The sequence below is a fragment of the Arctopsyche grandis genome, chromosome 1 (genome assembly GCF_051622035.1).
Source record: "Arctopsyche grandis isolate Sample6627 chromosome 1, ASM5162203v2, whole genome shotgun sequence".
NCBI classification, from domain to species: domain Eukaryota; kingdom Metazoa; phylum Arthropoda; class Insecta; order Trichoptera; family Hydropsychidae; genus Arctopsyche; species Arctopsyche grandis.
The window spans coordinates 13996901-14010027 of NC_135355.1; the positions used below are offsets into that span (position 1 = coordinate 13996901).

Below are 13127 nucleotides of genomic sequence, written 5' to 3' on the forward strand. Positions count from 1 at the left end.
TTGAAAACCTCGATTCTCTAGTATATGTCCTGTGCTGGAGTTAAAGTACTACTTATGGTTGAGTAATGACTTCGATTGGTTGATGAAGCACATGATTGACAAATCTTATATATAATTTCGAAAGAGACTTTGTATGCAAGTTTTCGTTTTCGATGATCGGATGACGATATGAATTGATTTCGATTTCGATTCCTATTTCCATTCGATTTCAGAACATCGTATTCCGTGGCAAGTCGTAGTGTCGTCGAAGAAACCCGAATGACTGGAGTTGCTCACAAGCGAAGCATAATTTATAGTAATCGGGAGTCGGAACTGAAAAATGAAATAAGAATCCCGAACCGGAACTTTAAAATGAATCTGGAACTGGAACTGAAAAAGGAATCTGGAACTGGAACTGAAACTGAAAAAGGAACACTCAACCGGAACTGAAATAAGAATCGAGATCAGGAACTGAAAGAGGAATCGAGATCGGGAATTTAAAAAGGAATCCGGTACCGGAGCTGAAAAACGAATACGGAACCGGAACTGAAAAAGGAATCCGGAACTAGAATTGAAAAGAAATCCAGATCTGGAAGTGAAACAGGAATCCGGATCCGGAAATAAAATTGAAACCAAACATAAAAACATCTCGTCCGTTTATATTAGATAAAATGACGGGCTGAAAACCAGACTGGCACAAGTGACATTTTGTAAAAAAGCTGGTTTTAGTGCTAAAATAATAGCAATTCATATATTCATTATTGTGCCAAAGAGATCGAAGTGAATTATCGATAATAACACCATTTATGAGCGAATGTGTCAAGTGACGTTATATGAAGCTAACAAATGTTGTATGAACCATACTGATACAAGTGTCGAAAAGGGCGGTCGATTGTCGACAGGGGTGACATTATCAATGGATTTTAATATTTTTACGAGTGATAGTGACGATTCTGTTGCAGGTATGTGTGAACTGTATACTTATCTTCGTTTTGGCATCATTTTTTTGAAAGAAAATAATGTAAAATCGGTTTAAAATATAAGTAAAATCATAAACATGATATAACCTCTCATTCATACAATTTTGTATGAAGTTTGTTTGCAATACTTCAAACTGTCAAAAATATCGTAAAGGTGTTTTTTTTAGCTCAATTTTTTTTAAATGAATATTTATATTATATTCTACTAATTTTATATGAATTTAATTATGCGCAAAAATTTATGAATTACATTTTTGGGGATTTTATTCGAGATATCATTTATACCAGTATGACTCTAATGATTTTGTGATTTTTTTAGATGCAACATGGGTACCAGATGACTATAATTTGTCTGTTTCTGCAACAGATGTGTCGTGCAGTGTTAGTGGAGCCCTGGATTTGCAGACATCTTTAACCAATGTGGTGACAGCAACTGAAAATGACAATGAAGAAATTACTTCTGATGTTCCAATCCGATCACGCCAGAGAAAGAGAGACCATATAAACTTGAAAAAAAAACATAAGGAAACAAAAGCGCAACTCGGGAATGGAGTATGTATGTATGTAATGGAAGGGGGTTACAGTTCCAGGCAAAACTTTATCAGCATTTACCCACAAATGTCGATACCAGTGTGATTTGTTTACTGAAGATGAACGTAAACTTTTACATAGCGAGTTTTGGAAATTACATAGGTAACTGGGAAGCCCAGAAAAATTTTATCCGCTGTGCCATATTGATAAGAAAAAGAAAAGTACAGAAATTTACATACATTCTAAAAGGGTGTGCAAAGACTTTTTTTTGAAAACTCTAACGATTTCTAACAGGAGGTTCACATATGCAGCTTCTTCACAGGCACCCGTGGTCGCTACTTTTATATCAGACAACCGTGGCAAGCATGCACCAGGAAATAAAATTACAGAAGATAAGCTTTTGGAAGTGAGAGCACATATTAAAAGTTTTCCTAGGTTTAAAAGTCACTATTCACGTGAAAGTGCACCACACAGAAAATATTTGTCATTAGAGTTATCAGTAACAAAAATGTACTCTCTTTATAAAGATAAAATTACATCTGACGGTGGACAAACTGTTTTTTTTGGTGCCATCTTATCAATTCCCGATAAATCATCATCAGTGATATCGCTGTTCTTCAGGTCATGTACGGGCATTACGGAATCATCACTACTTCCCCAAAATTGTGAATTGGGCTTCTGAATCACTCACATTCAGAACACCAATTCGTGAGGCTTTTTTCGCTTTAAACGCCTCTGCTGGTGAGTTGTGTCCAGTAGCTGCAAAGCTTATATGTTAGGGTGACGGTGCAGTCTCAACTCGTGCCTCTCGGCGCATTCTCGGATGACTTCTTTTACTTTTTGGATTTGAATGTCCTTGTGGATCTTTTCATTTGTGACGAAGCGGATGGCTTACTGCATCCCCATAGTTGTATGCCATATGTCCATATTGGCTTCTAATTTGGAGTCTAATTTGGAGTGTCTTCCTATTAGCCAGTGCATTTCTCTCTGTTTCATTCGAATGTGTTCTATTTTTTTTTTAATATGATGCTTCCAAGTAAGCCTTGAGTCAAGATGCAATCCTAAATATTTGGCTGACAAAGCTTGTGGAACTTGAACATTTTTTTTTAATTTAATAATATATATTTTCTTCTTTAGGTGGACATGCTTCATCGGGGAAATGAGGAAGCTCATAGAAATACATATTTACATATATTTATTAAAAATATATGTACATATTTTCAAGTAAAAATATTTTTCTTTAATATTTACGAACGTCACAAATACGTCATTTCAATGTTAAGTGATTATTATTAATAACTTTTAAACCGAATTCAGCTTCCGGCCAATCTACTTCAATCATGTGTCACGTGACTTATTCTTGATAAATTGTTAAATATTTATTGTACGCGACTGGGTTAACCCTACATGGCCGATGTGCAATAAACGAGCGGCGCACCCTTGTTAATCTTAAGGGCGAGTTGTTGCCGTTCCGGTCTTGGAAGATCCGGGTGTACGGACAGTTTCCGGTTTGGTCGTTTGCCAAATTACATTACGTGTCTTTTGAGGAGAACGACGCCACCGCAAGCAACCCCTACGCTTTTCTTCTTCACGCCTCATAAGAGATTCATTGAGCGTCTGCAGTGTCGTATTATTGACACCGTTAAAAATAAAGAGCATCGCCAAAAATTACATCGTCTTTGTTCTAATAATAAGCTACGAGCAAAACGGAGTTATCTTTTTTCCCGAGACACTTTGAGTGGGATCACACACGGAACTTCCAATTCCCCACTGCACCGACGCAGGTACCATATGAAAGTAAAGTCGGATTTTTACGTCGGAAGTTTCAGGCGTAGTACGTAGGTACTTGCTGGGCTGTAAATAATAAATGCAGATGTATGTCAAATGGCAGGCACGTCCCTGTTGGAAATTCGCAGACACTCTTTGAATCCAAATCAAAGGTCGTCTACAAGTCAGTTTCATATCTAGCTTTAGCTAGATCAAAAATGAAAAACACTCTCCCGTATTCGATATTTCAATAATCGTATATCATTTTATTTTGAAAGTTTCTATACATAACAAAATTCGATATTGCAACATATGTACATACACGTTCACGTTGTTCAAATTTTTTTTGATTCGATGACTATTATTAACTTACTAGTGTTGTGCTCGATGAAATATCATCACATGGGTTATGGAATATTAAGTTATTAAATAAAAAAAATTTGGGTGTGATCAACCCATGACTTTATCTATGTATTAGAGGAATATAAGAAAGTCATAAAACAAAATTATATATCGAACCGTACAGACACATTCACACATACCGGCAGCATTATGAAATATTAATAGTCAGATTTCGTTCAAATTTTTTTTTATTAAATAAAATCACTATCAGTATACACAATAAATATCAAAGAGATTGAAATAATTTAAAAGGTCAAAATAAAATAATAAAATATAATTTAAAAAAAAATACTACTTCCGGTTTACAAATTCTGACCAACACCTTAGCAGCTCTAAGTTGATACATAAAGAATAAAAATATGAATTTTCAGCTTAATACGTTTAGGGGTGTGGACTCAATCGAGGCGACAACATTTTTGACCTTTCTAAGAGAAGAAAATCCCACTTCCGGTTTATTAAATTTGGTATTTTTTTTTTCATCACATTGATACAAGAATTATACTTAATTTTTTTAGTGCAGAAAACACGTGTTCAAGGGGCGCAAAAACAATAGTGGAAGAAAAATCCAACAAGAGTTAACTGCCACTTCCGGTTGAGGAATGCTGCAAATTTTATACATAACTCGGTATTACGCTTAAACTTCTAGATATAATAACGTAGATCTTATAGCAAAAAATTGTGCCAGAGACTTAGGTATACTTATAGATTCCAAACTATCATTTAATGAACATATTAATCATATTGTTACTAAATCTTATAAACTCTTGGGATTTATTTGCCGAGTTGCGAAGCCCTTTAAGAATCCCCATACTCTGATTCTACTCTATTACAGTTTGGTTCGTAGTAATATGGAGTATGCCTCAATCATATGGTCTCCCTATTACCAAACTCACATTGAGCATTTAGAAACAATCCAGAAGCGTTTTTTGCGCCATTTATCCTATAAGACTGGTCTTAAAAAACTGTTACCATCTTATAATGATAGACTTTCTTTATTCCATATTGCAAGTTTGTCTCAGCGTAGAAGGGTTTCTGATTTGTTAATTTTATATAAGATTGCTAATGGTATTCTTGACACATCTGTTTTAAGTGAGATAAATTTTAACGTTAATGCCCGATTCACCAGATGCACAAAACTTTTTTATCCACCATTTTGTCAAAGCAACACCTCTTTTAATAGTGCAATCGTTCGTATATGCCGTATTTACGATAGCTTAGATGATTGTCCTGACCTCTTTAGTGACTCTTTTAGTATTTTTACGACAAAGGTGAAGAAAATAATATGTGGTTGATTTGCTTCTTCACCCTTATAGTCTTTCTTTTTCTTTTTCTTTTTTACTTTATCTGTATCTTTTTCTTTATCTGTTTCTTTTCTTTTTTTTAAATTCTTGATGTTTTTGTAATTTTACTTTTTTATATCACCATGTGGTGCTCACTGTAAATGGAATATTATATTTTTATTTATGTTTATTATTATTTTTTGTCTTATTATACAATTTTCTTTTTATATTTTATTCTGTATGTGTGCCTATTTAAATAAAATAAATAAAAATATGAAATTTCAGTTGAATAAACCAAACGGTTTCTGAGAAAAACATAAAAAACCTAGATTCTCTAGAGTAAAAGTACTACTTCCGGTTCAGATAAAAATATTTAAAAAATAAAGTTATAAAGATTATTATTTCTATCTCATTTAAAAAATTTCAGTCCGATTCAGTTAGCGATTTGGGAGATAATTGAATTAAAAAGGGGAGGTACCATTTCCAGTCAACTTGAAAATTTGAAAAAAATTACGTCGTGTCGATAAGAATTTCAGTAACCGATACTAAGTTTCAGTTTGATAGGACTAACGGTGTTCAAAAAGTCCCCAAAATACACAGACACACACACATTTTTTCTAGATCATGAAAACGTTTAAAAATCAGTAATCGATTCTGAGTTCAAATCAGTCAAAATCTCGAGTTCGAATTTTCGCATGATCACAAAACTTCATCTATTGTTACTACGTACATATGTATATAGATAAAGTAAAAAAATATTTACAGCCGTTAAAGATTAAAAGCAGAACTATCCAAATTGGTATTGGAGCACTAATGTAGACATAAAAAGTTTGTCATAGACTCTCTACTCGAACAGCATATCCATATAGCCTTAAGATTATCCCCATATCACCTGGAACTAAATTCAATTGAGAAAATATGCGCAATAATAATAGAAGTATAATCGAAGACTAATACATATGTATGTATAAATGTAAATCACTGAAGTATAATATTTAATAAACAGAGCATTTGCGTACAATATTTTATACAGTTGTGTGATCCAAGCTCATGTTAGATTTTATAGAAATATGTAGATAATACCTAGGAAAAAGACGATCGGTTAAAAGAAACTTTTTTTAAAGTATACTATTCGGCGCTTCCCATTCGAAATCATTGCCGAAGCTCGCATGTAAATAAGCGGAAAATCGCACGTACGTAAACACTCATCCAACTGGTAGAATGATAGGAAAAAGGGGGTGAAAATGGGGTGGAAGCAGGGGCTGTAAGTAAAGAAGTGGACTAGGGTGTGAGCAGGGGGCGTTATAATCGGAGTTGGGTGCTGGAGCAGCTCGCGTTATTGCGTACGTGACTGCCGGTTATCAATCCACTATTTCCTCTTACTTATACCCATTTTTCACTTCTTTCTACTGTTGAGATGCGTTCTTCCTTTTCTATGTTTTGTTGGCACTGGGTAAAATTAAGATATCGTCTAAAATACATCACAGTAAGCGTCGACCATCAATTACCCGCGGATATAAATAAAACCACTTAATACGTCATATTTAATTTTATTTTAAAACTAGCTTTATTACCCGGCTTCGCTCGGCATTTGTAATATAAACCAGTTGAACATGAGTTATCTCATAGTAAACATTTTATTAATTTTTTTTCAATAGTTTCATTTTATATAAATTTATTTGAATACTCTTTTGTTTTTTTTTTAAATTGACTGTCACGAACAAACAAATATATTTAGTAAGTCTCTTATAAAAAATTATATGTACACTCCCGGGGTCTGCGCCCCCTAGGTTGCGAAGCCCTAGGGCATCGCCCTCGGTGCCTACGCCCCCGGGAACTTTGAATCCTTTGAATCGGAAAAAAGCGATTTTTTCAATGACGTCGGAACAATAGACTGTTGACGAAAAATACGTAGGTACATAAATACATAATTACATACATATACGAACAAACTTTATTGTTTTATATAGTAGATTTCCATATTTTTGTATTATCGTCTCATATAAAGTTTAATGAAATGCATGCATTCCATATTTGAAAATACTGAATCTTCAATCGGATATGAGAAGCATAATAAGCATATTTACTTTAATTATCTCATGAAAAATAATATCATTCATTCAACTATTGATGTTTTGAGAAATGTCTTCACCAATGTTCTTCACCAACGCATCAAAATATTGGAAAAAGGTTTAGGGTGGTTCCTGGTTAGGACGATCAGGTAGCGTCACTCTACTTAGATTCAAGGAATTCATTCATAGAATGGCTGCCCTTCTACTAGAGAACAGAGTGGTATTTAGCCTCAAAAGCTGACCAAAACTCAAAAATTTAAACTTTCACAAAGTGAGTTTATGTTGGGTTCTCAAAGCAGGTAGATAAGTATGAAGTTACACTACGGAGTCCATATCTTGGTCTAGCTCACTATTCAAATGTAGATTTGAATCTTGCCATTTGTGTGATATCCTTGTTTTTGTTCGCGGCATTTTGTTGTTAAACAATCTTTACATGTGATTATTTTGATGTTAAAATTGTTTTTGGCAAAAAAACTTAGTATAGACGTTGAAGAATAAGATACATATGTACACTAGATTAAACTAAGTTTCAGTCCTTTTAAATTTTTATTTTACATGTTTCGACCTGTCAACAAACCCTACTATTTTCATTTAGGTTTTATTTACTTTTTTGTACAAATTGATGTTTTTTGTTATGATTTGACAGAGTGCGAGGGAGCGGGATCAGTGTTGGTGATGTCTCCAGGACAGCGTCGTCAAAATCAAAGATGGTTTTTGATATCTTCTATGTATATTATAATCAGCCTCGATTGGTTAAATTTACAGTGGTTTGAAATGTACGATCGACATGTTGGTATGATATGTCGATCGACTGGTATCTACCGAATCTGGGTTTCAACTCACTCTCAGTATCGACTGACTCTTTTGTTTGAAATGGGGGTCTCACCCTTTCACAAAACCATCTAAGGTCTTAAGTTACTTCGATTCCCGATCCAGTGACCCGGATTTCTTTGACGAGACCACGATTTTCCACACCGTTGGCCCACGGATGGAGCTCTTTATTATATTTAATTTATTTAAACAATTTTGCAATTCAACTCGTTTAACAGAGAATTTTGTGTATTAATTTGATTTTTACTTTATCTATGTACGTATGTAAGTATGTATGTACGTATTAATAATAGATGAAGTTTTGTGACCATGCAAAAATTTGAACTCGAAATTTTGACTGATTCGAATACAGAATCTATCACTGATCTCGTTTTAATGATCTAGAAAAAATGTGCGTGTTTATGTATCTTGCGGATTTTTTCAAAACCACTTGGTAGTACATAGCACTAAACTGTACCACCATATAAAAATGATTGTATTTCATGAAATTTGTTTTTGCAAGTGAAATTATTATATATATATATATGTAGTATTTGCATGGTAAGGAATGTGAAGACAAGATACACGCAATATGTAGATCGGTTTTGTGGATAAAAAGTCACAATTGTAATATGCTTAAAGTTTAATATATATGTATGTATATGTTACACCGAATCCGTGAAATTATCTATTACACACATAAATTAATGCTATTTTTATACATTTTGATCGATATTTTGACAGTCGGAATTTTATACCTTGTGAAGAATCCGTATTATATTATAAATATTTAATATCATTACACACGTCCCAGCAAATAGCTCCAGACCACAATGACCAGACCAAATGTATGAAAATGTGAGCGACTAAGAAATCACCCGGTGTGAAACGCTGTGTAGTCTCTAACTGCATACGTTTCTCCGGAGTCTGGAGATGCATTTGTCCGGAGGACCAAAACAGTCCTGCGTGACCTGGGCTTTGGAACACTTAGTATTTTAACAATTTCGTAGTCACCTCTCACTCATTGGTTTAACCTAAAATACAAACATTGTTTGGACAGGGGACTATTACAGAAAAACACTCTTTGAAGTCTTTGAGAATGGGCTAAAAATGTACCTTAAATTTAAACGATAAGTCACTATTAATAGTGTTTTGGGCTTTTATTATTTCTTTTACACAAAAATACAATGGAACTGACTCTGTGTTCATACATAGTAAATAATTTTTACATGATATAAATAAATATTAAAAATTTTAACAATTTTTTCAACTTTTCCCAATGTCACAGATAGAATTTGCTCAAATTTAAATTTTGTGCATTTCACAGGAGTTGTTACAATGTAAAGAATTAATGATAAAAAGTAATGGCCACTAGAAATTATGTACTATCAATCATAATTGAAATGCATATAGCTTGTGGGTATAAAGGGGAAAATGTTAAAATGTTAAATAACTCGTTTGCCACTTCTATCTCTCTTTTTGAAGTGGCATCAAAAAATTAAATTTGGTTAATGAATTAGAATTAGATAAACTTTGGGAATCCACCAAGTCTTTGTCCTCTTTAGTTAAGGTCTGATACTGTAAAAGGCCACATGACATTCTTTCTCTGTGGACCTCTCACACTGGTCAATAATCATTTTCACAATAACAATCAGTACAATTGCAGTGTTGTTTTAGGTTTTCTTTTCCCATTTATACCCACAAGCTATATGCGTTCAATTATAATTGATAGTACATAATTTCTTGTGGCCATTACTTTTTATCCTTAATTCTTTACACTGTAACAGCTCCTGTGAAATGCGCCAAATTTAAATTTGAGCAAATTCTATCTGTGACGGTGGGAAAAGTTGAAAAAATTGTTAAAATTTTAAATGTTAATTTATATCATGTAAAATTATTTACTATGTATGAACACACAGTCAGTGTGTTTGTATGTGCATATATTTCAGTTTTAGAATTTTCTTTTATACTTCTTGTTTTACTCAAAAACATAGATAAAGTCGTGGGTATCACATCCGATTTATTTTATTGAATAATTTAATATACCATCAATCATGCGTTGAGAATTCATCTGGCTTATCAGTAGTGTTTATATAACTATGTACTAGCTGAACCCGGCATGCGTTGCAACGCCACAATAACGCATGCAATTCCCGTTACCGTCCCCGTTCTCGTTACCGTTCCCGTTCCCATTTGTCGGAAAAACGTAGACAGCGAACATATTTGAAATAATTCAATTGTTTGCTTATTTTACCCAACAACGCAGGTGTTGCAATGTTTACCCTAATAACGGAATAATGCGTTGCAATGACACTCATTTCCGTTTTTTTCGTTTCCGTTCCCGTTTTTGAGCAATTTTTTTTCATAGTAATCTTCCTGGACATGCATACAACAAATCCTAAAAGTTTCATCGTAATCGGTTCAGTGGTTTAGGAGACTATTTGAGACAGACAAACATTGATTTTTATATATAAAGATATGTTACGTGACTAATTCTATTACTGCGTGAACTTTTGTTTTTTATGAATTGTACATACATATGTATAAATATATATGTTGTGTGCCGAATTTTAAATCGGTAAAATTGCGAGCTAAAAGCTCTTACTAGTATTTACTTGTATTTACACGAATCTGAATTGAATTAATAGGGATAATATATTAAATTGTCTTTATATGAGAATTAAATAAAACTCCACTTAAAAAAATCATATTTCGATATATATATATATATATATATATATATATATATATATATATATTTTTTTTTTTTAAATAACATTTAGGTGTGAATTTTTTTAGATATTTGCGGGCAGTAATAATTGGCGGTGTCCAACCCCGGAATATCAAATTCAATTGAAATCACTTATCGACTGATCCTCTTACGGGATCTTCCCGTCATAACTCTGCATGAGGGCGACCCTCCTCCGGTCCAACGATCCTATTATCGTCCCCAACACCTACTACCGAAACTTTGGCCATATAAATTTTTGATATATGACCACGACCTCCCCCCCCCCCTTACGACCCAGGCGAACATTTTTTATGCTTTTCACCATTTTCCACTCTCGCAAAGAACTGAAAATCCTGTCGTGCAAAATGCGCTTAAATGAGCCACATATTGTATCTTAAGCTCGTCCGTTTATCTTTGAATATAAAAGGAAACATGCGTTTAATTGAATTATTTAAGAAAAATTCCCATTCTGATGTTCATAAAATAACATGAATAATCATATGTTTGGATTTTTGTTGAACAAGTAACTAACAAGTAACTAACTAACAAGTAAGGGTTCGTCACGCTAGAATCTATTTAATTTATAAATCGCGCGAACGCCGAAGTCAACCATACACGAGACCGTATGTACATATTATGTATGTGTTTATAGCGTATAAAATATTTTTACAAGGACTATCTGCTCCTTGCAGTTAAAACGTGACACTCCGTAACTTACATTGCGAACATACTTCCAAAAGAATAACAGCGATACAGTGTGGCCGGGGGCCGCCGCCGCAGTAACAGATACGGTCATGGGGCGGCAGCAGCCTCCACCTCCTGAACTACCCCACGGCCCCACCAGGGCTCCCGAGGGGACGGCTCAGAGGTGGGGAACGGCAGAGGGGGGTTGGGGCACCGGGAGACGTATCTTCCCGAGGGGCGGCAGCTCATAAGAATAGAACGTGTTTTATCTGCGATCGGGCCCCGCCGCATCCTCCCCCGAAATAAGAGCAGGCAAACTTGGGCTATGGGGTGGTGGGTAGCTCCGATTATTGAATTCAATTTTAGTGGTTGCGATAATATGCCCGCGGTGGCTTCTTTCTTTTCTTATACACGTTAGTATTCAAATTTTGAATGTGACTTACCTACAAGTGTCACTCGCGTGACGCTTGTAGGTATGTGGCACGAAATAAAAGCCGCACACTTCACTCACAAATCGGCTGTAGGGATGAACTTAAGTTGGACGTCTGCTCTGAAATACCGAGCTTCAGTTGGCAGACTAGCGCTTTCGACAGTTGTGTAATTGTTACGCGCCAAGCCCACGCGAAGAAGTTACGTGCGTGTGGCCTTTCGAAAGCTCTAATTTATTTACGCACCTCCCCTCTACTTTCGGGCTTTTACCTCATCACAATGTATACATATTTTTTAATAATGCAAAAATATAATTTTCACAATCATACATATTCATCTTAAGAAATAAAAATACTTTTTTTTAAAAACAAGTCTCTTCTATATTTTATTTACATATGTATGTATGTATGTATATACATATGTATATAAAATGTTTTACGTATGTACATATATATGTATACATATATAAAAAACCCACTAAATTAGTATATAAAATATAAAAAAGTATATATTTGTACATATATGTACGTAGGTATTTAAAATGTATTAGAATATAAAAAAATAATTATAAAATAAGTATGTATGTAATGTATGGCCGCGTAAGTATGTATGTAGAGATATAAAGGCAGCACAAGCCTTAATAAGTAAATTTATTTAATTACATTAGTTTAAGCCGGGATCAAAATCCTAATCATTGAAATCATTTTGATTGAAATCCGTATCATGAAATCCCACACATTTTATACTGTCGTACATTTACATTTTATATTGTACATGTACCCATAGCGCCGACTTGGAGTTAATCTGTAAAGTCACTATGGCGAATTTGTAAATAAATAAATAAATAAAATAAATTTGTTATTGAAATAATTTTTAAATTCTTTTTATTTTATTTTATAATTATTTTTTTATATTTTAGTACATTTTATATACCTATAAATACTTTTTACTTTATCTATGTACGTAGTAGCAATAGATGAATTTTTGTGATCATGCGAAAATCCGAAATCGAGATTTTGACTGATTCGAACTCAGAATCGATTACTAATCACGTTGTCATGATCTAGAAAAAATGTGTGTGTATGTGTGTCTGTGTGTGTGGCTGTGTATTTTGGGGATTTTGGGGAAATGGTACCTTCCCTTATAGGTGTCCCATTTTTATTTTATGTCAGCTTCTAATTTCCTCTTTTGTTAAGTAATATAATTTGTACCAAAACATGATAACAAATTAAATGTATAATTATGATGAAAATAATAACATAAAGCGATTTTTTTTCAGAAACATGTAAAGCGAATCGTCTAGCAAAGTACTTAAATCTTACTTTCAACATTAACAATTTTTTATAGTCTTAATAATTTGATATTATCAAGTTCATTATAGTCGTTTTCTGTGAGCTGAAATTCCTTATTCTTCAATTCTTAAATTATTCTTCAATTCGGACTGTATATTATGATGTCGATA

At 33.7% G+C, this 13127-nt stretch overlaps 1 protein-coding gene across 1 annotated transcript; it reads left to right on the forward strand.

Moving 5' to 3' along the window:
* The first annotated feature begins 793 nt into the window (after positions 1-793).
* LOC143916898 (uncharacterized) lies at positions 794-2095 on the forward strand. Its single transcript, XM_077438175.1, has 3 exons — positions 794-941; positions 1279-1511; positions 2018-2095. The coding sequence occupies exons 1-3, from the start codon at positions 794-796 to the stop codon at positions 2093-2095; spliced, it is 459 nt and encodes a 152-aa protein (XP_077294301.1).
* The last annotated feature ends 11032 nt before the right edge of the window (positions 2096-13127 follow it).